The 27,312-nt window shown below is 44.7% G+C and overlaps 1 protein-coding gene across 2 annotated transcripts in view; it reads left to right on the top strand.

Annotated features, from left to right (window-relative positions):
• Window positions 1-15,032: 15,032 nt before the first annotated feature.
• Window positions 15,033-27,312, top strand: part of ANAPC5 (anaphase promoting complex subunit 5) — a 44,499-nt gene continuing 32,219 nt past the window's right edge. For both annotated transcript variants that reach the window (XM_003952336.6, XM_001166076.4), the window contains exons 1-5: window positions 15,033-15,437; window positions 19,698-19,777; window positions 20,575-20,684; window positions 21,549-21,741; window positions 25,514-25,580. In XM_003952336.6, coding sequence (XP_003952385.1) covers window positions 15,231-15,437; window positions 19,698-19,777; window positions 20,575-20,684; window positions 21,549-21,741; window positions 25,514-25,580 — 657 coding nt within the window. In that variant the 5' untranslated portion in view covers window positions 15,033-15,230. The remainder of the gene's footprint in view (window positions 15,438-19,697; window positions 19,778-20,574; window positions 20,685-21,548; window positions 21,742-25,513; window positions 25,581-27,312) is intronic.

The following is a 27,312-nucleotide window of genomic DNA, read 5'->3' as shown; positions in this document are numbered from 1 at the left end:
AAAAATTAACAAGGCGTGGTGGCAGGCACCTGTAGGACCAGCTACTTGGGAGGCTGAGATGGGAGGATGGCTTTAGCCCAGGAGGCAGAGTTTGCAGTGAGCTGAGATTGCACCACTGCACCCCAGCCTGGCAGACAGAGTGAGATTCCGTCTCAATAAAAATAAATAAATAAATAAAAATTAGACAAAAAAATCGACTGCAAAGGGGATGAGAACGGACTGCCTTGAGTGGCTTGTCCTTTGGGGTATTCTTTGCCTTTCCCTGCGTTCAGGATTTTTTTGCTATGTGACTCTGTAGCTCTTCTGGCTAAACAGGCAGGCTTTATTTCCTGACCCTTGAATCTGGGCTGTACTTAACGCTTTAGCTAAAAAAAGTGGCACAAGTATTGTGTGCCACCACTGAGCTTAGGACTCAAGAGACCCAGATGTTTCCCTTTTTGCTCTCTTGCACCTCCACCTTCACCGCAATATCATTCTCTGGGGTAGCCTGATGGGGAAGAGACAGAGAGAAACACTGTGGTCACATCCATTCTAGATCGGCCACTCAGCCAGCCCTCTCATCTGTGAGCCAGCGTCCCCAACAAGATCAGCAAGGCTCCCCAGCCACCCACAGATGTGTGAACAATTATGCTTATTGTTATATCACTGAGGTTTTGTAGTTGTGACACAGCATTATTGCGGCAGTAGAGACCTGACGTATTGCCGTTATTTGGCATTGCATTGCCAAATAATCCATTATCCCATTATTTGGCAATGCGTCAGTTCCCTACTGCCACAATACATTATATGTATTCATCAAACATTACAGGTCCAGGAAGTCTTTCACACTCAGATGTATGCTTTTTTTTTTTTTTTGAAATGGAGTCTGACTCTGTCACTTAGGCTGAAGTGCAGTGGTGCCATCTTGGCTCACTGCAACCTCCACCTTCCCGGTTCAAGTGATTCTCCTGCCTCAGCCTCCCGAGTAGCTGGAATTACAGGCATGTGCCTCCATGCCCAGCTAATTTGTGTATTTTTAGTAGAGACAGGATTTCACCATGTTGGCCAGGCTGGTCTCGAACGCCTGGCCTCAAGTGATCCACCTGCCTCGGCGTCCCAAAGTGCTGGGATTATAGGTGTGAGCCACCGCACCCGGCCAAATGTATACATTTTTTAAAAACCAAGGAATTAACATCTGATAAGAAGGAAAAGCAATGAGCAAATGTAGTTTCTACTTCTATTACTGAAAGTAGCCAGTTCTGCTGGCAACTGCCAGTTAAACTTTGAGAGTTAAGTCATTGAGAGTAAGTCAGGGTGGCCCCAAGGAAATGAAAAAGGTGAGTGTAAAATTATGTAATCTTTCTCTGATTAGCACTAAGAGATACGGGAAGTGGGTTTAACCAAGCAAATGATGAGAGTTGACAATAAAAATGTAAACTCAACCCCAAATAATTTGTCCATTGATCCTTCAGCAGCAGATAGTGATGTCTACTTTGGATGAAACAAATAGTCCAGAGACAACAATGAGAATTCCTTTCCCCAGGGAGGGAGGTCAATTCAGTTCGTGAGCCTTGAGAAGCTGAAATGCTACCTTGGATCTGGAAATACTTAGTGATGCTTATCAGGCTAGTGATCGAATTTCCCCAGCAGCTCAGTTAATTACCCAGAACTTTCTGTATTGAGTGAGTCCTAAGACTCTGCGTGACTCTCTCAAAGTCAGGCCTCATTTTATTCAATAGGAGACATTTTTCCCCCTTTCAGCTGGATTTTCTTGGATTATCAAAAGAGAGTGTTTATGCATGCACACAGGAGAACCGGTTCACACATTACATTTTCCTTGCCCAGAGGAATCAGAGCAATTATCCATTCCCTCTAACATCATGTCTCAGAATTGTAGGGTTAGGGTTTGTCATTTTCAGAAGTTTTAGATCTGAGCAGCAGCAGGTCCAGCATGCGTGCGGTGACACTGCTGGCTTTCCCATCTGGGGTGGATGCTGGGAATGATGTGTCAGCACTTAGCTGCTGGTGAACTTCTGTCTAATGAACAATGGAGAAAATTGGCTCTAGCTGGCACAATTCTATTCGGGGTGTACAGTGTTCAGAGATACATGAAATCAGGAATATAATCATCCATTACTCAGAATAACTTTAAAATCTTTGATAATTATTTAGTTCTTTCAAAATCATCACATTGCTGAACATGATTCATGGTTAAATAGCAAGCTGGGTTTCTCATGCTCATTGAAATGTAGAGTCATTGCTGGTGGATGTAAAATGGTGCAGCCACTTTGGAAAACAGTCTGGCAGTTCCTCAAGAAGTTAAACGTAGAGTTAGCATACAACCCAGAAATTCCACTCCTAGGTATGTAACCCAAAGAACTGAAAACCTATGTTCATCCAAAAACATATATGTGAATGTTCATACCATCACTATTCACAATAGCCAAAAGGTGGGAAACAGCCCAAGTGTCCATGAACTGTTGAATGGATAAACAAAACGTGGTCTATCCATACAATGGAATATTAGGCATAAAAAGGGATAAAGTCCTGATCCATGCTACGGTGTGGATGAACCTCAGAAACATGAAGCTAAATGAAAAGAAGCCAGACACAAAAGACCACATACTGTATAAATCCATCGAAATGGAATTTCCAGAATAGGTACATCTACAGAGACAGAAAGTAGGTTCGTGCTTGCCAGGAGTTGGGGGAGGGAGAATAGGGAGTGACTGCTACTGGGTATGGCGTTTCTTTTTAGGGAGATGGAAATGTTCTGGAATTAGATAGTGGTGGTCACAGGCTTCTTTTCCTGGCTCCTGAGTCACCCTGATGGGTTGAACTAATAGGATACCCCACAGGGAGATTGGAGGACAAGGGAAAAGGAGAAGCTTCAGAATTTCTTGCCCTTTCTCTCTGCCTCAGGCAACATCCTCCAACAGTGGCTATATTTTACTTGGCATCACCAACTCCTTCTCAGTGGCTCTAGCTGCTCACCACTTCCTTTGTCCATTTCGACTTGGGAGTGGCACGGTCTTGTTACTCATTCTCTCTCTCTCTTTCTTCTTCTTCGTCTTCATCTTCTTCTTCTTCTTCTTCTTTTTCTTCGTCTTCGTCTTCCTCTTCCTCTTTTTCTTCTTCCTCTCTGTCTCTCTCACTCTCCCTCTCTCTCTCTCTGAGACAGGGTCTTGCTCTGTTGCCCAGGCTGGAGTGCAGTGGCAAAATTGTGGCTCACTGCAGCCTTGACCTCCTGGGATCCCGAGATTCTCCCGGCTCAGCCTCCCAAGTATTTGGGAATACAAGTGTGTGCCACCACACCCAGCAATTTTTTTTTTTTTTTTGAGACAGAGTCTTGCTCTGTCACCCAGGCTGGAGTACAGTGGCGGGATCTCCAGCTTACTGCAACCTTTGCCTCCTGGGTTCAATCACTTCTCCTGTCTCAGCCTCCTGAGTAGCTGGGATTACAGGCGTACGGCAGCACGCCTGGCTAATTTTTGTATTTTTAGTAGACAGGGTTTTGCCATGTTGGTCAGGCCAGTCTCGAACTCCTGACCTCATGTGATCCGCCCGCCTTGGCCTCCCAGAGTGCTGGGATTACAGGCATGAGCCACCGTGCCCAGCCCACATCCAGCAATTTTTAAATTTTTTTTTGTAGAGACAAGGTCTTGCTATGTTGCCCAGGCTGGTCTTGAACTCCTGGGCTCAAGCAATTCTTCCTCCTTGATCTCCCAAAGTGCTGGAGTTATAGGTGTGAGTCACTGCACCCAGCTTTATTGCTAATCTCTGTCCCATTTGGGTTCTTAGATCTTTCATTACTTGTGGAACCAATTCTCTGTATTCATCTTTTTGTTTGTAGCTTCTGTTTCCTGCCTGCACTCTGATGGATAAACCCTTCTAAGGGCTGTATCAATTCATATTCCTTCCAGTACTGTGTGAAACTGTCAGTTTCCTCCAAACCTTACTGCATTTTATCATTGTGGGAAATTGTGTCCCCCGCTTCTACCTGCCCAAATTTATATGTTAAAGCCCTAACCCTGAATAACTCAGAAGGTAACCTTATTTGGAAATAGGGCCATTGCAGATGTAGATTAGTTAAAATATGGGATCCTATGAATCAAGGTGGGTCTCTAATTCAATATGACTGGTATCCTTATAAAAGGGTGAAATATGGACTGGACGCGGTGGCTCACGCCTGTAATCTCAGCACTTTGGGAGGCCGAGGCGGGTGGATCACCTGAGGTCAGGAGTTCGACACCAGCCTGGCCAACATGGTGAAACCTCGTCTCTGCTAAAAATACAAAAATTAGCCAGATGTGGTGGCGGGCACCTGTAATCCCAGCTACTTGGGAGGCTGAGGCAGGAGAATCACTTGAACCCGGGAGGCGGAGGTTGCAGTGAGCTGAGATTGCGCCACTACACTCCAGCCTGGGCAACAGAGTGAGACTCCGTCTCAAAAAAAAAAAAAAAAAAAAAAAAGCGGGGGTGGAAATACGAACACAGGTATGTGTACAGGCTATGTGAAAATGACCATCTCCAAGCCAAGGAGAGAGGCCTGGAACGCATCCTTCATTCATACCCTTCAGAAAGAATTGATCCTGCACACACCTTGATCTTGGACTTCTAGCCTCCAGAGTTGTGAGGCAACACATTTCTGTTGATTAAGCCACCTGGTGTGTGGTGCTTTGTTATGGCAGCCATAGCAAATAAATACTGTTTTTTCATTAGGCATTTTTAAAAACACTCATGCACAAAAAAGAATTGATGTTTTAAACTGGGCACAGTAGCACCTGCCTGTAGTCCTAGCTTCTAGGGAGGTCGAGGCAGGAGGATCACTTGAGCCCAGGAGTTCAAATCCAGCCTGGGAAACATAGCAAGACTACATTTGTAAAATAAATAAATAAATAAATAAAATAAAAAAATAAAGACAAAAAGGGATGTGTTATGACAGATCAAGGATATAACAGGCAGATACAGGTGCTGGAGTCTATGGGGAAGAAAGCAAGAAAGAGGACTGAAGTGGTGGGGAGTCTTTAACAAAGAGGAGGTTGGGCACGGTGGCTCATGCCTGTAATCCCAGCACTTTGGGAGGCTGAGACGTGTAGATTACCTGAGGTCAGGAGTTCGAGACCAGCCTGGCCAACATGGTGAAATCTCGTCTCTACTAAAAACACAAAAAATTGCTGGGCATGGTGGCATATGCCTGTAATCCCAGCTACTTGGGAGGGTGAGACATGAGAATCGTGGGAACCCAGGAGGCAGAGGTTGCAGTGAGCCAAGATCGCGCTGCTGCACACTCCAGCCTGGGTGACAGAGCAAGACCGCATCTCAAAAAAAAAAAAAAAAAAAAAAAACAGGCAAAGATAGAGGTAAGCAAATAAAAACTAATTAGGTGGCAGCCTGTAATGTTCTTCCATTTAACTAACATGTATTGAAGGCCGGGAGTGGTGGCTCACCCCGGTAAACCCAGGACTTTGGGAGGCCGAGGCAGGAGGGTCGCTTGAGCTCAGGAGTTTGAGACCAGCCTGGGCAACATAGTGAGACCCTGTCTCTACTAAAAATCAAGAAAATTAGCCGGGCATTATGGCATGTGGCTGTAGTTCCAGCTACCTGGGAGACTGAGGTAGGAGGATCACTTGAGCCTGGGAGATGGAGGCTGCAGTGAACTGTGATTGTACCACTACACTGCAGCCTGGATGACAGAGTGAGACCACCATCTCAAAAAACAAAAAAAACCCCAAAACAACCCAAAACCATGGACTGATTGTCATGCCAGAAGCAGGGTGGTCTGAGGGGCACCCAGAGGTCCCTGCCCAAGCTTGCTGAAATTCAGCCACTCAAATGTTATTTTTATTTTTATTTTTTGAGATAGGGTCTGGCTCTGTTGCTGAGCCTGGAGTGCAGCGGCACGATCTCAGCTCACTGCAGCCTCCACCTTTGGGGCTCAAGTGATCCTCTCACCTCAGTCTCCCGAGTAGCTGGGACTAGAGACGCTCACCACCATGCCCAACTTTTTTGTTTGTTTGCTTTTTGTATATTTTGTAAAGATGAGGTTTCGCCATGTTGGCCTAGCTCATCTCGAACCCCTGGCCTTAAGTGATTCATCTGCCTTAGCCTCCCAAAGTGCTGGGATTAAAGGCGTGGGCTACCACGCCCAGTCTCACAAGTTTTTTTTTTGAGGTGGAGTTTCGCTTTTGTTGCCCAGGCTGGAGTGCAATGTGAGATCTCAGCTCACCGTAACCTCCGACTCTCGGGTTCAAGCAATTCTCCTGCCTCAGCCTCCTGAGTAGCTGGGATTACAGGCATGCACCACCACGCCCAGCTAATTTTGTATTTTTAGTAGAGATGGGGTTTTCTCCATGTTGGCCAGGCTGGTCTTGAACTCCCGACCTCAGGTGATTCACCCGCTTCGGCCTCCCAAAGTGCTGGGATTACAGGCGTGAGCCATCGCACCCGGCCTAAGTTATTTTTTGTTAAGCACTATTTTATTCTGTGGCCCTGTGAGAAGATTAAATACTCTGAAATTTGTAGACACAGGTTCATTGCAGCATTACTCACAATAGGCAAAATGTGGAAACCACCCAAATGTCCATCCATGGGCAAATGGGTAAACAAAATGTGGTCTCTCCATACAATGGAATATGATTCAGTCATTAAAAGGAATGGAGTGGCCGGGTACGGTGGCTCACGCCTGTAATCCCAGCACTTTGGGAGGCTGAGGCGGGTCGATCACAAGGTCAGGAGATTGAGACAATCCTGGCTAACACATGAAACCTTGTCTCTACTAAAAATACAAAAAAAAAAAAAAATTAGACGGGCGTTGTGGCGGGCACTTGTAATCCCAGCTACTCTGGAGCCTGAGGCAGGAGAATGGCTTGAACCCGGGAGGTGGAGGGTGCAGTGAGCCGAGATCGCGCCACTGCACTCCAGCCTGGGAAACAGAGCGAGACTCCATCTCAAAAAAAAAAAAAAAAAAAAAAGGAATGGAGTACTGACATGCTGCAACATGCATGAAACTTGAAACAACGTTATGCTAAGTGAAAGAAATCAGATCCCAAAGGCTGCATATTGTATGATTCTATTTATAGTAAAGATCCTGAAAAGGCAAATCCATAGAGACAAGAAGCAGCCTAGTGATTTCCGGAGGCTGGGGAGAGGGGATGGGAGAATGGGGAGTCACTGCTAAAGTGCGTGTGTTTTCTTTTTGGGGATGATGAAAAAGTTCTGGTACTGAATAATAGTGAAGGTTGCATATCACAGTGAATGTACTAAATGACACTGAATTATGTATGTGATTAAAATGGTAGGTTTTTTTTGTTGTTGTTTTGTTTTGTTTTTTTGAGATAGAGTCTCCTCTGTCACCCAGTCCGGAGTGGAGTGGTCCGATCTCGGCTCATTGCAACCTCTGCCTCCTGGGTTCAAGCGATTATCGTGCCTCAGCCTCCTGAGTAGCTGGGATTACAGGCGTGTGCCACCACGCCCGGCTAATTTTTGTGTTTTTAGTAGAGATAGGGGTTTTGCTGTGTTGGCCAGGCTGGTCTCGAACTCCTGATCTCAAGTGATTCGCCCGCCTCACCCTCCCAAAGTGCTGGGATTACAGGCATGAGTCACTGCGCCTGGCCTAAAATGGTAATTATTTTTTTTTTGAAAGACATGGTCTCACTGTGTTGCCTAAGTTGCTCTCAAACTCTTGGGTTCAAGCAATCCTCCTACTTTGTCCTCCCAAAGTGCTGAGATTATAGGTGTGAGCCGCTGCTCCTGGCCCTAAAATAGTAATGTTTACGTTTGACCTTTAAATTGTTATTATTACTGTAATTATTAGAGACAGGGTCTCCTTCTGTTATCCAGGCTGGGGTGCAATGGTATGAACATAGCTCACTGCAGCTTCAAATTTCTGGGCTCAAGCCATCCTCCTGCCGCAGCCTTCCATGTAGCTAAGACTACAGGTGTACGCCACCATGCCCAGCTAATTTTTGTACTTATTTTTGTAGAGATGGGGGTCTCACTATGTTGCCCAGGCTGGTCTCAAACTCCTAGCTTAAAGTGATCCTCTTGCCTTGGCCTCCCAAAGTGTTAGGATTACTGGTATGAGCCACTGTGCTTGGCTAACGTTAATTTTTTTTTTTTTTTGAGATGAGGTCTCAGTCTGTCACCCAGGCTGTGGAGTGCAGTGGTGCGATCTTGGCTCCCCGCAACTTCCGCCTCCCGGGCTCAAGTAATCCTCCCACCTCAGCCTCCTGAGTAGCTGGGACTACAGGCATGCACCACCATGCCTAACTAATTTTAGTAGAGATGGGGTCTCACTATGTTACCCAGGCTGGTCTCTAACTCCTGAGCTCAAGTGATCTACCTGACTCGGCCTCCCAAATTGTTGGGATTACAGGCGTGAGCCACCGCATCCGGCCGCTGGCTGACTTTTTATTTTTAAAACATTTTTTTGTTTGTTTGTTTGTTTTTGAGATGGAGCCTCTCTCTGTCACCCAGTCCAGAGTGGAGTGGTCCGATCTCGGCTCATTGCAACCTCTGCCTCCCGGGTTCAAGTGGTTCTCATGCCTCAGCCTCCCGAGTAGCTGGGATTACAGGCTACTGGGATTACGCCTGGAATCCCAGCACTTTGGGACGCCGAGGCAGGCGGATCACGAGGTCAGGAGATCGAGACCATCCTGGCTAACACGGTGAAACCCCGTCTCTACTAAAAATACAAAAAGAAATTAGCTGGGCATGGTGGCGGGCGCCTGTAGTTCCAGCTACTCTGGAGGCTGAGGCAGGAGAATGGCGTGAACCCGGGAAGCGGAGATTGCAGTGAACCGAGATCACGCCACTGCACTCCAGCCTGGCGACAGAGCGAGACTCCGTCTCAAAACAAACAAACAAACAAAAACTTTTTAAATAAAAATAAAGAGTAACAAGTCAGAATTTTAGCACTGCAGATGACTTAACACATCATCTAGTACAGACCTTTCATTGCGAAGGCGATTAACCCAAGAGAAAAAACTGGGTTGTCGCTTGAATTACAGAGCTGGTTTCGAGGCCAACACTAGAACCTGGGGGTTCTGATTCCCAGGGTAGCTCTTTTGTCTCATCGATCACAAATATTCTTGAATCATAGTTTTTCTCATTATGCTTGATTCTATTTCTCTTTGCAGATTGGCCTTCTTCTCTTTCTCTACAGGCAGCAAAGAATATGCCATCTACAGCCTTGCTTAGCAACCTCAGGAGAAAGGGAGCTCTTCTTTCTCTAGAGTCCATAGTGCAATCCCAGAGAAGCGTTGATTAGCTGTGCTAGGGCTCCATGCCCATCCCTGTATCCAGAGGGACATGTTCTACAACTTCGTGCAAATTAAAAACAACACATTTTTGGGGAGGACAGTAGAGTATGCTGGGCAAACTAAATAAATAAAAATAAATAAACCAAAGTCCACTGCAGGTTACAAAGCCCTGCTTCCTTTATTACCTTGGAGTGCTGCTTTGAAATGTTGGTGTAAGGAACAGCATTTATAGCAGCCACTGACCCATCTATAATGGCAGGTCCTCCTTAGTCTCCTGGAGACAGAGACTGGTGCATCAAAGGGACTTCTGGCTAGTTTCTTTCTTTTCTTTCTTCCTTTCCTTCCTTTCATTCTCTCTTTGTTTTCTTTTTCTTTTTTCTTTTTTTTTTGAGATGGAGTCTCACTCTCTTGCCCAGGCTGGAGTGCAGTGGACTGATTTTGGCTCACTGCAACCTCTGCCTCCTGGGTTCAAGCAATTCTCCTGCCTCAGCCTCCTGAGTAGCTGGGATTACAGGCATGCACCACCACACCCAGCTCATTTTTTGTATTTTTAGTAGAGATAGGGTTTCATCATGTTGGCCAGGGTGGTCTCAAACTCCTAACCTCAGGTGATCCACCCGCCTTGGCATCCCAAAGTGTAGGGATTACAGGCATGAGCCACCGCACCCAGGCCTCTTTCTTTTCCTCCCTCCCTCCCTCCATTCTTTCTTTCTCTCTCTCTCCTTCCTTCCCTCCCTCCCTCTCTCTTTCTCTCTCTCTTTCTTTCTCTTTCTTCTCTCTTTCTTTCTTTCCCCTCCCTCCCTCCGTTCTTTCTTTCTCTCTCTCCTTCCTTCCCTCTCTCCCTTTCTCTTTCTCTTTTTTTCTCTTTCTTCTCTCTTTCTCTCTTTCTTTCTTTTTCTTTCTTTCTTTCTTTCTTTTCCCTCCTTCCTTCCCTCCCTTCCTTCCCTCCTTCTCTCTCCCTTTCTTTCATTTTTGATACAATGTCTCACTGTCACCCAGGCTGGAGTATAGTGGCATGCTCACAGCTCACTGCAGCCTTGACCTCCTGGACTCAAGTGATTCTCCCACCTCAGCCTCCTAGTAACTGGGACTACAAGCACACACCACCATGCTGGCTATTTATTTATTTTTTTAATTTCTTGTAGACACAGGGTCTTATCATGTTGTCCAGGCTGGTCTTAAACTCCTGGGCTCAAGCAATCCTCCCACCCTCGGCCTCCCAAGTGCTGGGACTACAGGCATAAGCCACTGTGCCCAGCCTTGGGTAGTTTCTTATGACAATTGTTTTCCTCCACGAGGTCAAGCACCTAGTTTGTATATTCACTGCTGTACCTGCATGGACTTAGCACAATGTCTGGCATATAGTACGTACTCAAAAATATTTGTTGAGTGAATATAAGGATTTGCAGCACAGTTGACTCAAAGGCATATTGACAATAACTGAGCATATATTAAATGTGTCAGAAACTAAGGATGCAAAGATTTTTTTAAAAAAGCAAACCTGCTCCCTGCCTATGACAGTCCATCAGAGGAGGCAGTTACTTAAGTAAGTCATTGATATAAAATCATACACATAATAAATGAAGCTTGAACAAAGTGCTACAAAAATGGTCACATGATCTCTAAGATGATGGAGTAAGTCCAAAAGAGTTCAAATGTTTTCAGGGTTTTGATGTTTAGCCATGTTCTTTTTTTTTTTTTTTTTTTTTTTTTTGAGAAGGTGTTTCACTTTTGTTGCCTAGGCTGGAGTGCAATGGAATGATCTTGGTTCACTGTATCCTCTGCCTACTGGGTTCAAATGATTCTCCTGCCTCAGCCTCCCAAATAGCTGGGATTACAGGCATGCGCCACCATGGCCGGCTAATTTTTTATTTTTAGTAGAAAAGGTTTCACCATGTTGGTCAGGATGGTCTTGAACTCCTGACCTCAGGTGATCCACCTGACTCAGCCTCCCAAAGTGCTGTGATTAAAGGCGTGAACCATGGCGCCTGGCCTAGCAACATTCTTAAAATCAGATATATACATATAGAAAAGTCTAGGCCGGGTGTGATGGCTGACACCTGTAATCCCAGCATCTTGGGAGACTGAGGTGGGAGGATTTTGTGAGCCCAGGAGTTACAGACCAGCCTGGGCAACACAGTGAGACTCTATCTCTACAAAAAAATTAAAAATTAGCCACATGTGGTGGTGCATTCCTGTGGTCCCAGCTATTCGGGAGGCTGAGGTGGGAGGATCGCTTGAGCACAGGAGGTGAAGGCTACAGTAAGCTGTGATCATGCCACCGCACTCCAGCCTGGGCCACAGAGTGAGACCCTGGCTCCAAAAAACAAAACAGAACAAAACAAAAAACCCAATAACGGTTGATGAGGATTGTAGTGAGTTGGAAATGGCATGCCCTAAATAAAGGTGGCTTATTTATTTATTTATTTATTTATGAGACAGAATCTCACTCTGTCGTCCAGGCTAGAGTGCAGTGGTAATCATAGGTCACTGCAGCCTTGAACTCCTGGGCTCAAGGTATCCTCCGGCCTCAGCCTCCCAAGTAGCTGGGATTACAGGTGCATCCCAGCACGCCTGGCTAATTTTTGTATTTTTAGTAGAGACGGGGTTTCACCATGTTGGCCAGGCATGTGTCAAACTCCTGGCCTCAAAGTGATCCACCCACCTCTGCCTCCCAAAGTGCTGGGATTATAGGCATGAGCCACCACCTCCAGCCTATTTATTTATTTATTTTTGAGACGGAGTTTTTGCTCTGTTGCCCAGGCTGGAGTGCAGTGGCATGATCTCAGCTCACTACAACCTCTGCCTCCTGGGTTCAACCGATCCTCCTGCCTCAGCCCCCCGAGTAGCTGGGATTACAGGCACCCGCCACCATGCCTGGCTAATTTTTATATTTTTAGTAGAGACAGGGTTTCACCATGTTGGCCAGGCTGGTCTCGAGCTCCTGACCTCAAGTGATCTGCCTGCCTTGGCCTCCCAAAATGTTGGGATTACAGGCATGAGCCACTGCACCTGGCCAAAGGCAGCTTATGCTGTGCATATCCAGTCAGTTGTTACCATCTAGGAATAAATCATGTTACCAAATTTTCAAATTTTTCAAGTGAAGCTGGAAATGTAGTTCTTTGTTGGCAGAAATATCCTAATTTTTAAGTGTTGGCAAACACCATGCAAAGCAAATAAAATATATCTAATGAGCCGCATTTAGTTTAGATTGCAACTTCAGTTTGCAACTTCTGGCTTAGAAATTCATCCCTTTTGGTCCCCAGCACCTAGAACAGTGCCTTAAATACAGCAGGAGCTTAGCACAGAGTTACTGAATAAATGAATCAATGGCTTGAAAGTCTTACCAATTTAGAGTAAAATTGTTATTTAGGATTTTGTAAAATTACTTTCCTCTTTCCGTTCATTAAGTGTTCCTACTCAGGATTTTAAGGTTGAATACTAGTTTATTCCACACAGACCCTTTGTCAAACCTTATTTATGGTATACACATATGCAAAAATATCCTAAAGAGCTGGGAGATTGTAAGTATGCCTTTTCATTAATAGAGTGAGGCATAAAAATAAACCGAGGCAAAGAAAGAGGTTAAGTAAGTATTAAATTCCTGGCAAAAGCCAGCTTCTCCTTTCACAAATAAAAGATAGTTATATAATAATTATGTATAGTAACTAAAACATACAGAGTTCTCAAGATAGGAAAGCTTGTATTACAAGATATCAATGTCTTTTTTTTGATAGCATCATTTAGCTTATACATATCTGCCTTCTTTTTTGTTTTTGTGAACTAATAATACATATTCATTCATTATTCATTAAACAAATAGCAATTGAGAAAACAAAAACCAGGCATGAGGCTGCATGCAGTGGCCCATGCCTTTAATCGTAGCAATTTGGGAGGCTGAGGCAGGAGGATCACTTGAGTCCAGGAGTTCGAGACCAGCCTGGACAACATCGCAAGACCTCGTGTTTACAAAAAATAAAAAAATTAGCCATGCAGCCAGGCGCAGTGGCTCATGCCTGTAATCCCAGCACTTTTGGAGGCGGAGATGGGCGGGTCACCTGAGGTCAGGAGTTCAACCAGTTCAAGACCAGCCTGGCCAACATGGTGAAACCCCATCTCTACAAACAATACAAAAATTAGCCGGGCGTGGTGGTGCGTGCCTGTAGTTCCAACTACTCGGGAGGCTGAGGCAGGAGAATTGCTTGAACCCAGGAGGTAGAGGTTGTAGTGAGCCGAAATCGAGCCACTGTACTCCAGACTGGGCGACAGAGCAAGACTCCGTATCGGGGAGAAAAAAAAAATTAGCCATGCATGGTGGCACAAGCCTGTAGTCTCAACTACTCGTGAGGCTGAGGTGGGAGGATTGCTTGAGTCTGGCATTCCTGAGGGCGAGGGGGTCTCCTGCCCTGCTCATGTCTAATTACCTACTTTAACTGGAGGCTGAGGTTGCAGTGAGCCGTGAGCGTGCCACTGCAGTCCAGCCTCGGTAGCAGAATGAGAGAGAAAGTATAATTTAAACAAACATAAAAATGGGCAGGCCGGGCGCGGTGGCTCACGCCTGTAATCCCAGCACTTTGGGAGGCCGAGGCGGGAGGATCAGGAGGTCAGGAGATTGAGACCATCCTGGCTAACACAGTGACACCCCGTCTCTACTAAAAATACAAAAAATTAGCCGGGCCTGGTGGCCGGTGCCTGTAGTCCCAGCTACTCGGTAGGCTGAAGCAGGAGAATGGCGTGAACCAGGGAGGTAGAGCTTGCAGTGAGCAGAGATCGCGCCACTGCACTCCAGCCTGGGCGACAGAGGAGACTCTGTCTCAAAACAAAACAAAACAAAAGGCACAAGGCACAGTGTGTGCATGTGGATAGCCAAAGTTGAATGGTATGTGGTTTTTCTTTCAAGGGACATAAAGACTAATAGGGATACCAGATCATTAATAATAATTCAGGGTATAGAGAACTAAGTGTCTTGGGAGAGGTACAGATGAACGGAAGGGGAATTGTGAAAAATCAGGTTCAAAATGTTGGCTGGGGATTGCTTTTGGAGGGCTTTGAAATGCAGAGTATAGATTTTGTAGTTTATTAGGTAGGAAACTGACTCAGCACATGGAGGTGATATTGCTAATGTTCTATTTCACGTAAGGATACATGACCACTGGCAACCTGATCTGGCTGTCTGCAAATGGCACTTGTGAAACGCTGAAGAAAAATCTCATGTTCCTATCTTTAAAAAGACAGAGTTAAATGAAACTCCTAAACATTTGAGTTTAAAAGTAACATAATGAATTAAATACATACTTTAAGGGTGCAAATTTAATTTCGGTACTTTTAAACACAATCATTTAAACATTCTATTTGCACTATTTTCAAATTACATGAACAAGCCCGGCGCGCTGCCTGTAGACCCAGCTTCTCGGGAAGGCGGGAGGATCGCTCGAGCCCAGGATTTGGGAGGGTGCAGTGCTCTTTGAGGGCGCCTACGAATAACCACTGCCCTCCAGTCTTGGTAACATAGCGAGATATAGTCTCAAACCACCACCACCACCACCACCACCACCACCACCACCACCACCACCACCACCACCACCACCACCACCAGCACCACCACTACCAACAACAACCAACAACAGCAACAAAACCACTTTGGGAGCTCCTCAGTCCCTTCAGCCCCGACCCCAAGCATCGACTTCCCCTCCCATCCGGTCCCTGTCCACGTAGCCTGGGAACCTGCTCCCACTCGGCAAAAGTTTCTGTAGGGAGTCAGTCTTTTGGTGCACCCCTCCCCGCACTCTTGTACATTCTGACTGGCTGTCGCTCTCCCATGTGCTCTGACAGACTGCTCTGATTGGTTAACAAATGCCGCGAGCACGCGGATGTCTGTTTCCTGGGATATTGTGAGGGCGGGCGGAGATGTAGACCCGGTAGTGTTGTGCCTTGTGGTGAAAACTGGCGGCAGCGCGCCGCGGGCCCGAGACTTAGTCTCGGGCCGCCATGGCCAGCGTCCACGAGAGCCTCTACTTCAATCCCATGATGACCAATGGGGTTGTGCACGCCAATGTGTTCGGCATCAAGGACTGGGTGACGCCGTACAAGATCGCGGTGCTGGTGCTGCTGAACGAGATGAGCCGCACAGGCGAGGGCGCCGTCAGCCTCATGGAGCGGCGGAGGCTCAACCAGCTGCTCCTGCCCCTGCTGCAGGTGAGAGGCGTCCGCTGGCTCCTGCTCGTGCAGCAAACTTTTACTGAGCATCTGCTCTGTGCGGAACCCTGGGCTTGGGGACACTTGTGTCCATCAGATACTCTCCCTGCCTGGAGGAACGTGAAGAAATAAAGATAGCTACTACCGGTAGCTAACACGTACTGAGCGTTTACGGTGGGCCAGGCGCTTTACATGCATTTTTTTTTTTTTGCAAGTTTATGTCTGGCTCCAGTATTTATTAGCTGAGAGTTAGAGTCTCAGATCCTGTATCTTCTTTAAAATGGGGCGGTACAATAGAGCGTTGGAGACACAGGGATAAGTCATACAGGCTCCCTATCCTAGAGGACCGTAATAAACAGTAAAAATGCCATAAAACCGGGCCGGGCGCGGTGGCTCACGCCTATAATCTCCGCACTTTGGGAGGGCAAGGCGGGTGGATCACGAGGTCAGGAGTTCGAGACCAGCCTGACCAACATAGTGAAACCCCGTCTCTACTAAAAACACAAAAAATTAGCTGGATGTGGTGGCGGGCACCTGTAATTTCAGCCACTCGGGAGGCTGAGGCAGGAGAATCGCTAGAACCTGGGAGGCGGAGGTTGCAGTGAGCCGAGATCGCGCCACTGCACTCCAGCTTGGGCGACAGTGCAAGACTCCGTTTCAAAAAAAAAAAAAAAAAAAGGCGTAAAGCCAAGGACGAGCACTGATTGAATACTTAACTGTGTGCTAAGCACTTCACTTAAAATTTGTTTTAAATTATTATTATTTTTTTGAGACAGGGTCTCGCTTTGTCGCCCAGGCTGGAGTGCAGTAGTGTGATCGCGGCTCACTGCAGCCTCGACCTCTCAGGCTCAAGTGATCCTCCCACCTCAGCCTCCCAAGTAGCTGGGAGTACAGGCGCGGGTCACTACGCCCAGCTAATTTTTTTGCATTTTTTGTAGAGACGGGATTTTGCCATGTTACCCAGGCTGGTCTTGAACTCCTGGACTCAAGCAATCCTCACGTCTGGTCTCCCAGAGTATTGGGATTACAGGAGTGAGCCACTGCGCCCGGCCGTCATGTGTTATTTCATTTTGCAGACACAGGTTTAGCTCAGATAATTAAGTTCCTTAATTCATTTGGGTCTCAGTTTTCTCTCTGTAAAATGGGAACAATAGTAGAAACTGTTACTAGCATGTAGTAAATGCTCAATATTACTAGTATTTTCATTTTAGTGTGTTCACATATGGCATATACCTTCCCCTATATCAGTTGTGGTTTTTCCATTTATATTCATGGTTACGTGAGTGATGGCCTTCTCCCCCATTAGACGGTAACCTCCACGAGCTCAGTACTTAGTCCTGTTTTTGTTTACTGGTACATCCCCAAAGCCTCCTAGAATGCCTGAGTAGTTTTTTGTAAAATGAATGAAATGCGATAGAGGTGGATGAGCGCACTCATGGAGAGGACTTTTTTTTTTTTTTTTTGAGACGGAGTCTCGCTCTGTCGCTCAGGCCAGAGTGCAGTGGCACGATCTCGGCTCACTGCAGGCTCCGCCTCCCGGGTTCACGCCATTCTCCTGCCTCAGCCTCCGGAGTAGCTGGGACTATAGGCTCCCGCCACCACGCCCGGCTAATTTTTTGTATTTTTAGTAGAGACGGGGTTTCACCGTGTTAGCCAGGATGGTCTCGATCTCCAGACCTCGTGATCCGTCCGCCTCGGCTTTCCAAAGTGCTGGGATTACAGGCATGAGCCACCGCGCCCGGCCGGAGGATTTCTTACAGAAAGTGTGAAGCTGTGCCTTGATGGATAAGCATTGTCTGTTGAGTAACAGTGATGGCAGAAACAGATCTGGGTTCCTGGGCCTCCATATTATGGGATCTTAAAAGATAAACCTAATAAAATTAGTATCTAGAGTTGTATTTGTATTCCTTAGTATAGTTTATCAAGGATTTTAAAAAAAATTTATCACTTGTATTTGTGGGTGAGGGGAATGGGAAGAGGGGAGAACTGAGGACACCATGGTTAAGAGACTTACCCAGTTAAATAAAAGGGATGTCTTTATAACTTGTAGCTCCCAGGGCTAGCCACGTTTGCTATTATTATAAATGCATTTCCCTCCATTATTAAAGTTATAATACTAAAATTTTGGTAAATAAAAGGCCGGGTGGGATTACACCTGTAATCCCGGCACTTTGGGAGGCTGAGGTGGGTGGATCACTTGAGGTCAGGAGTTCGAGACCAGCCTGGCCAACACGGTGAAACCCCATCTCTACTAAAAATACAAAAAAAATTAGCTGGGCATTGTGATGTGCGCCTGTAGTCCCAGCTACTCGGGAGGCTGAGGCAGGAAATCATTTGAACCCAGGAGGAGGAGGTTGCAGTGAGCTGAGATCACATCACTGCACTCCAGCCTGGGCATCCGTCTCCAAAAAAAAAAAAAAAAAATAGAAACAGTGATTCTGGTCTCTTAACTCTCACCTTCCTGCTCATGTTGTTTTTTGCTGTTTGGAATTCTTTCTGGTTTTTAACCTGGCTAACTACTATATAGTTATTTTATTTAATTTTTTATTTTTAAATTTTTTATTTTTAATTTTTTTAGAGTGGTGGGATCTCACTCCCTCAGTCACCTGGGCTGGAGTGCCGTGGTGCGATCCTAGCTTACCATAGCCTCCACCTCCCAGGCTCAAGCTGTCCTCCTACCTCAGTCTCCTAAGTAGCTAGGACTACAGGCACCTGCCACCATGCCTGGCTAATTTTTAAATTTTGGTAGAGATGTAGTTCCCTATGTTGCTCAGGCTAGTCTTGAACTCCTGGGCTCAAGGGATCCACCTGCCTCAGCTTCCCAAAGTGCTGGCATTACAGGCATGAGCCACCACACCTGGCCCCCTACTGTATAGTTTTAATCAAAATGTATGTAGAGTTCATCTAGTAGCATCCCAGCCAGACCTCAACTCCTTTACTAACTGTTTGATTTCTTAAATTAGTTAATTTTTGGCTGGGTGCCTAGACTTTGGGAGGCCAACATGGGAGGATCACTTGAGCCTAGGAGTTCAAGAGCAGCCTGGGCATGGGATTTCACCATGTTGTCCAGGCTGGTCTCGAACTCCTGACCTCAAGTAATCTGCCTGCTTCAGCCTCCCAAGACGCTGGTATTACAGGCGTGAGCCACAGCGCCAGGCCCCGAATGGTCTTTTTAATGGCTGCATTATATTTCACAGTAAGAAAAGCAACATAATTCAACTCTGTATTATAAATTAAGTCTTTATTGGACTTACAGGCTCTTTTCATTTTTTCTTCATTTCAAACAATGTATGCCAAAATAACTTCCCTAGAAGTGCAATTGCTGGGTTATCCACATCTGAAGTTGGCATATATGCAGTCATCTTATTCTCCGAAAAAGATTCTAAATTTAGTTTTAAATCTCAACTAGACTGTAATCTTCTTGGTAGCTGAGGTTGCATACTCTTTGTTCCTTGTGGTACTCCTTTTTTTTTATTGGAGACGGAGTCTTGCTCTGTCGCCCAGGCTGGAGTGCAATGGCGTGATCTTGGCTCACTGCAACCTCCACCTGCCAGGTTCAAGCCATTCTCCCGCCTCAGCCTCCCGAGTAGCTGGGACTACAGGTGTGTGCCACCATGCCTGGCTAATTTTTGTGTTTTTAGTAGAGACAGGGTTTTGCCATGTTGGCCAGGCTGGTCTTGAACTCCTGGCTTCAGGTGATCTGCCCACCTTGGCCTCCCAAAATGTTGGGATTATAGGCATGAGCCACTGTGCCCGGCCTCTCGTCGTACTCTTTATAGACTTCAGCACATAGTATGTCTGCCTACCTTACAAGGTTTGGGAGAAGATCAAATGAGATTGTGTTTGTGAAAAATAGTATTTGTATAATGTTTTCCAGTTTACAAAGCACTTTGTATTATCTTATTTAATCTTTGCCAAAAACAAGGGAGATATTATTATCTCCATTTTACTGATGAAGGAAACTAGGACTCAGAGGTCACAATTTTGCAATGATTACAAAGCTAAGAAGGAAGGAACAGTGGATCCTCAGACTATAAATCCTATGCTTTTTTTCTATTTTAGACCATTCCACTGACTAGACAAAAATGGTATGCAAATGTGAAGTATTACTTTAGTGTTTTAGGTAGATAGAAAAATCCTTATTTGCATGTTTGGAGTGATTATTAAAGCAGAGGGGTTGATAAATGAATTTATGTTTGCAATTCTTTATCAGTCTCCAGCTCTTTAAAATCCATACTTCCATATCTCTCCTTTACACAGGGCCCAGATATTACACTGTCAAAACTTTACAAGTTAATTGAAGAGTCTTGTCCACAGCTGGCAAATTCAGTGCAGATCAGGTAAACTTCATTTTCTTCTTTATATATGAAAAGGTGTGAAGGTAGATGAAAATCACAAAAGGGTATGTGGTAGTTAATTCTTTTAAAAAGATACCTTTATTACCCTAGGTTGTTTTCCCAAGAGCCTTTACTTAATTCTTTTTTGTTGAAAAATGGATAGCTTTTTTTTTTGGAGACAGGGTCTCATTCTGTTGCCCAGGCTGGAGTACAATGGTGCAATCAGGGCTCAATGCAGCCTGGACTTCCCGAGCTCAGGTGATCTTCCCACCTCAGACTCCCAAGTAGCTGGGACTACAAGCATACACCACCAAACCTGGCTAATTTTTTGTATTTTTAGTAGAGATGGGATTTTGCTTTGTTGCCTAGGCTGGTCTTGAACTCCTGGGCTCAAGCAATCCGTCCGCTTCCACCTCGCAAAGTGCTGGGATTACAAGTGTGAGCAACCGCACCTGGCTGAAAAATGGGTAACATTAAGCATACTGTTTTATAACTTTTTTCCCCAAATTTTATTATTCTTTATGGATCCATCTTACTCTTTTTAGTCATTGCAGATAATTGAATGTTTATTGGTTGATGTGATAGTTTGACAAATTTTATGATCAAGAAAACAACAATGATACTTTTCAGAAATACGGGAGTAACATTTTGAATTATGAAGTTTGTTTTATGAGCCACCATTTTATACAAATCTCTGAATTGCCTGTAAAATACATTATTTGAGGTAATTGAGGAATATGAAACATGAGAAGTTATTCAAAGGGCCTTTCTAAAATATGCACCTCGATTTTCTCATTCAGAATCAAACTGATGGCTGAAGGCGAGTTGAAGGATATGGAACAGTTTTTTGATGACCTTTCAGATTCTTTCTCTGGAACTGAACCAGAGGTTCACAAAACAAGTGTAGTAGGTATGAAACTCTTCTAAGAAGAGCAGAGAGTATTTTCATTGAAGTGAGCAGCTTTCTAAGTCATGTCTATCATTGTTCTGCTATATCTGTGAACAGACACAGTGGGGATGTTGGAGGTGTTGCAGTTTGTATTTATTGCCTTACTGTTTTGATCTATATTTAAATCATTAACTGTGGAAAAGCACCTTCTGTTTTGTCTACAATAGTAAGAGTCAGAGCCTGGTCCTGGGGTTTTTAGGGGTTCCCAGCTCTTTCTCACAGTCCTCTGGATCACTTGCCTGCATGGTCCATCTGTAAGTGAGGGTCACCAGCCCAGACTTAAGAAGAGAGGTAAGTAAAAATACATTATTGATATAGTATGCAAAGTGAGGGCATACGTGGTGTTTCTTTGATGCTTTTCTATTAGCTTTATCCCGTGCTCTATCCCTCTGGCTTTTTTGCATGGTAATTTTTATGTTATTCAGCGTGAGCTATTTCTCTCTCTCTTCCTATGTGCCAGGCTCTGGACGTGTAAGATAGACATGGAATTTCCTCTTATGGAGATTACCTCTGGTTGGGGGAGCCAGTTGGTAAAAGTAAACACATAAATATCATTTCAGATAGTGTAACAGCCATGAAGAAAGTAAAATGGAAGCCTTCAGGTGGAGGTGGGGTGGGTAGATTGTGCCCTGTATAAGAAGAAACCAGCTTTGTAAAGGACTGGGGAAGAACATTCCAGGAGGAGGGAATGGCAACTGCAAGTGTCTCTTTCTTACTCTTCTGAAGGAAGAATTGCAGCAGACAGTCATTGCCATTGTGGAGTTGCCATTGTGTAGCCTGGATGTCAGTTAATGCTTTCCCCTTGTCTCTCGTCTTATTTTGTAGGTTTGTTTCTGCGTCACATGATCTTGGCCTACAGTAAGCTTTCTTTCAGCCAAGTGTTTAAACTGTACACTGCCCTTCAGCAGTACTTCCAGAATGGTGAGAAAAAGACAGTGGAGGATGCTGATATGGAACTGACCAGTAGAGATGAGGGTGAAAGAAAAATGGAAAAAGAAGAACTTGATGTATCTGTAAGGTAATTTGGCTTTTCTGACAGGGATCCTTTTCCTGTGAAATAGTATAATTTCAAGTGCAATAAGTCCTTGTTCATTTAGAATTCACGTGCTGGCTTATGCCCTTTTTACCCTTCCAGATCTGGGAAGTTAACTGATAAGGGCTGCACCAGTGGGTCCCTTGCCCTCTGACTTGTGATTGGCCAACGGGAGGCACTGGCAGGAAATCCCAAGGGCCAGGGAGAATGACGTGGAGTGTGGATTCATTGGCTCCCTTTCTTGGGGGTCCTGGGGGGCTGGCTGTAGGGTCACAGCTTCTGTCAGGTCGCTCTTTCTGCACTCCTTCAGGGGGTTCGGTGACTAGGAGCAAGTGTTTGCAGGCCCCAGGTGAAAGGTACCCCACTGTTATCAGTCCTGGGGACTGTATTGTGTCTTATGACTTCTCTGTCCTTTCCCCTACTTTTGTCAATTCATCCTTTGTTAAACTCTTCTCAGACTACTCAGTTTGAATGTGTTCTTTGTTTTCTGCTGGGTCCCTGACTGGTATTGTTCGTCACATCAGAGTGAAGTAATACTTGATTAATTCAGTGAAAATTTATTGAATGCCTTCTAAGGTCTAGCCTCTAAGGAAGCTGTTGTAAGGAAGTTACTCACTTAGTTGGTCAAGCCCAAAATGCAGTAGTATCCTTGATTCCTCCCTGTCCTTCACCCCAGTCCCTCAGCAGATCCAGTCAGTCCTTCCTCCCTGCTATGTTTGGAACTCGTTCACTTATCTCATGGCCACTGCTACCCCTGGAGTCTAAGCACCCAATCTCTACCAAATCTACTCACCAAATCTGCACTAGCATCACTTTTCTCCTTGACTTAACTCCTGTCTCCCTACATCTGTTCTTCAGGCAGCATCTGGGGAAGCCCCTAAGAATATTAATCAGATCCCAGCACTTTTCTGCCTAAACCCTTTGGAACTTAGAGAGGAGTTTGAGCTTACCATGGCCTCAGTGCCTGTATAACCTGGCCCAATGAACTTCCCTGACCTCTTTCTCTTTACTTTCTCCCTCACTCTCAGCATAGTGACTGCTCTGACTTTATCCTTCAGTTTCTTGACTACTCCAGTCAGTTTCTGCCTCAGGTTGCCTAGAATGCTCTTCCCTGGCTTTTCACCTCATGTGCTCCCTTTCACCTTTCAGATCGCAGCTCAACTTTCCTCAGATGGGCCTCCCTGACCACGAGGTAGCCCCTATCCCAAATACTTTCTTTTTCTTTCTTTTTTTTTTTTTTTTTTGAGATCAAGTCTCACTGTCGCCCAGCCTGGAGTGCAATGGCACGATCTTGACTCACTGCAACCTCCACCTCCTGGGTTCAAGTGATTCTCCTGCCTCCACCTCCCAACCAAGTAGCTGGGATTACAGGCGCCCACCAGCACACCCGCTAATATTTTTGTATTTTTAGTAAAGATGGGGTTTCACTGTGTTGGCCAGGCTGGTCTCAAATTCCTGACCTCAGGTGATCCACCCGCCTTGGCCTCCCAAAGTGCTGGGATTACAGGCGTGAGCCACCGCACTCGGCCCCAAATACTTTCTATTTCTTTATTCCTCCATACCTCTCATCACTAAGTAACCTTCTTAATTTACTTGCTTGCTTGCTTATCTGATTTCCCCTGCCTCTTCACCCCTTGAGAACTGAGACCCTTCTCTGTCTTGTTTGATCACATTTCCCCAGTGTTTAGTAGAGTGCCTGACTCATAGAATGTGTTCTGTACCTGAATGTTGGATGAATCAATATATAGTCCATCACCCATACTGGTAACTGGCCCAGTAACACACTTTGTATTAACTGTCCTTCCTTTTGCTGTTTTACTTCTCCTTCCCTAACTAGTGTTATCTGGGATTGCTTCTAAATAAACTACTTGTACTTGCAGGCAAAAAGATATGTATGTATTTCATATTCCCTGATGTCAAAGAGCCTGTGATCTGGTGAGGAAGGCTGACAAGTAAACAGATACACTGTCCAGAGCTCTGAGAGAAGTAAGCCCCACCTGCCCTAAGGAGGTGGTCAAGGGACCTTATCATTTCCTGGGAGCTTATTATTTACTGCATTGCAGGCTGTTAGGCTACTGTAATCCCCAGGGTGGCAGGGGGTGACATTGTTTATAAATGGGGAATGCTTATTGCACTTTCTATGAGTAGTTTTTGTACTGTTAAATGATTTGTTCAGCACATATTGAGAGCAAGAGGATAATAGTACCATTAACTGCTCCCCAAAACTCATTTCCTTACAAATGCTTCTTGTCTGGTGGAAAGACAACATAGTGTGGGGTTAAGAGTCTGGCTCTGCAGTCAGATCCCCAGGTTGGCCTGCTGCTCCTCTGCCTTTGGTCTCTGAGACCTTGGGCAAGTTATTCACCCTTTCTGTGCTTTGAGCTCTTTATCTGCAAAATGGGGCTCATACCCCTTCCCCAGAGGGTTGTCAGAATTAAATGATAAATTCATATAAAGTATTCAGAACTGTGCCTAGAAATGTTAACTATTATTATTCTCTACTTTCTCTTTTAGTTAGTTGCCCTCAGAAATGCTTCTAGGCTACAGTGTAATCCTTTTTCTAGCTACTTTATATGCTTAAAGTAGCAAAGTGTCACTTCTGCAGAAATGTTAAAATTCAGACTTTTCTTATTTGGGTTGGTTTTCTCTTAACTTGATTTATTTAGGTCTAACTCCATCTTTTTGTTTTTGTCTTATTCTAAGAAGTCATTTATGTATAATCCAATATATTTTCTATAAAGGTATATGGTTTCAGAAAATCATGCATATTTAGTAAACTGAATTTCATCGTGAAAATTGAAGCAATGTATTCTTTATATTTAAATCTAACTAATGATTATAATTCTTTGTCTAAAAGAAATTACTTTGTTAGAGAACCTTTTTATTTTATAGGATGTACTTACATATATTTCTTAGTTCTTTTTTAAAGGAAAATTTCAATTGTTTTCTTTTTGTGATCTTTTCTTTTTGAGATGAAGTCTCGCTCTGCCGCCAGGCTGGAGTGCAGTGGCGTGATCTCGGCTCGCTGCAACCTCCGCCTCCCGGGTTCAAACAATTTTTCTGCCTCAGCCTCCTGAGTAGCTGGGACTACAGGCACGCACTACCACACTTGGCTAATTTTTTGTATTTTAGTAGAGACAGGTTTTCACCATGTTGGTCAGGATGGTCTTGATCTCTTGACCTTGTGATCCACCTGCCTTGGCCTCCCAAAGTCCTGGGATTACAGGTGTGAGCCACCACGCTTGGCCTCCTCGATGTTTTCTTCTAAGAGTTTTTAATTTTTTTAATTTAAAAATGTATTATTTATTTTTTATTACTAGCAGGTGGAAGGAAGATCTTCTAAGAGTTTTACGGTTTTTGGCCTCACATTGAGGTCTTTGAGTCCTTGGCCTCACATTGAGGTCTTTGAGTCCTTGTGAGTTAATTTTTGAATATGGTGTTAGATAAGGATCCACCTTCATGCTTTTGCATGTGGATGTGCAGTTTTCCCAGCATCATTGGTTGGAAAGGCTGTCCTTTCCCTATCAAATGGTCTTGGCACTGTTGCCAAAAACCATTTGACCATGCATGCCAGGGCTTCTTTATGGGCTCTGTGCATTGATCTCAACATCACTTTTTATGTTTTTCTTTCCTAGTTCTGAGGAGAGAATTAAATTTTTTGAACTCTTTCAATACAAGAATCCATCTGATTTTATAAATGTTATCATTTTCACTTTTGTGTAATTCTTTACTGTTTTTGTTTTTTTATTTTTTCCAGAGAAGAGGAGGTATCTTGCAGTGGGCCTCTGTCCCAAAAACAAGCAGAATTTTTTCTTTCTCAACAGGTATGTGAATTCTGTAATTTATCATGAACTTCTCTTCTAGTCCTGTGATGTGTCTAGTCCTGTGATGTGTGTCGTGGCATAGGCCCGTTATGTGCATAGGTTTGTTGGTCAGTCTGTGTCAGCCTTTACTCTTGGTCCCCTCTGCCTCACTAACGAAGCACTTGTAGCTCTGTGCCCCTTCCTATTTTGTGTGTGATTTTATTTTTCTATTAAAGTTATAATCCAGGTTTCATTTAGTAATGGTATGTGACTAACAGCCTAAAACCCTGTGATTTAACCCTTCTCTCAGCATTTTATTATAGACATTTGCAAACATAAAGAGAGCCTGAAAAGCAGTGTATGGTAATTACCCATACCTATTACCTCGATTCTACAATTAATATTTTTGTTCTATTTATTACTTATCTAACCACTCTCTATTCAGCCACCATTTCATCTTATTTTTTGATATATATTTCCAGTTGCAGATATTAATACACTTTGCTCCAAACACGTCTCTCTTTTTTTGTTGTTTTTGAGACAGAGTCTTACTCTGTTGCCCAAGCTAGAGCATTGCCCAGGCTGGAGTGCAGTGGCATGATCTCGGGTCCCTGCTACCTCTGCCTCCTGGGTTAAAGCTATTCTCATGCATCAGACTCCCAAATAGCTGGGATTACAGGCATGCACCACCACACTTGGCTAATTTTTGTATCTTTAGTAGAGATGGGGTTTCACCACATTGGCCAGGCTGGTCTTGAACTCTCGATCTAAGGTGATCCACCTGCCTTGGCTTCCCAAAGTGCTGGGATTACAGACATGAACCAGCGTGCCCCAAACATTTCTTTTTTGTTTCTTTTTTTTGAGACAGAGTCTCACTCTGTCACTGAGGCTGGAGTGCAGTGGCATAATCTCAGCTCACCGCCACCTCTGCCTCCCGAAGTGCTGGGATTACAGGTGTGAGCCACCACGCCCAGCCCAAACATTTCTTATGGATGCTTTTCAGCCATATTTTTTCATTTTCTTGGAAACATAATCTGAACATTTTTCTGTGTTATTTTCAGCATAGAATTTTTAGTTTTTGCTCTATTTTTCTACTTTTCCCTAATTTTGTTATGAGCTTTCTGCAGAAAGATGTAATGTTTATATCTAGACAAAAGTGATGGAGGCTGGGCATGGTGGCTCACGCCTGTAATCCCAGCACTTTGGGAGGCTGAGGCAGGCGGATCACAAGGTCAGGTGTTTGAGAGCAGCCTGACCAACATGGTGAAACCCTGTTTCTGCTAAAAAAAAAACACACAAAAATTAGCCGGGTGTGGTGATGCCCGTCTGTAATCCCAGCTACTCGGGAGGCTGAGGCAGGAGAATCGCTTGAACCCGGGAGGTGGAGGTTGCGGTGAGCGGAGGTTGCAGTGAGCCAAGATTGCGCTACTGCACTCTGGCCTGGGTGACAAAGTGAGACTCCGTCTCAAAAAAAAAAAAAAAAATGTATGGAATTACCTCTGCAGATGAATTTCAAACAGATTAGAAAAACCTGTCTATGTGATTGGTTAACTGTAAGGAAAAAGTACGGCTGGATCCTTCCTTACTTTACCTTGTACCTCAGTATATTACAGATGGATTACAGGGTTAAATGTAAATATTTACAGCTTTAGTTAGATAATTAGGCTAGAATGAGCTACACATTGTTGGTTTTTTTTTTTTTTTTGAGATGGAGTTTTGCTTTTGTTGCCCAGGCTGGAGTGCGGTGGTGATC

This window comes from Pan troglodytes, chromosome 10 (genome assembly GCF_028858775.2).
Source record: "Pan troglodytes isolate AG18354 chromosome 10, NHGRI_mPanTro3-v2.0_pri, whole genome shotgun sequence".
Taxonomy (NCBI): Eukaryota; Metazoa; Chordata; class Mammalia; order Primates; family Hominidae; genus Pan; species Pan troglodytes.
Note: the sequence above shows the minus strand (reverse complement) of the source record. Positions and strands in the feature narration are given on the sequence as shown.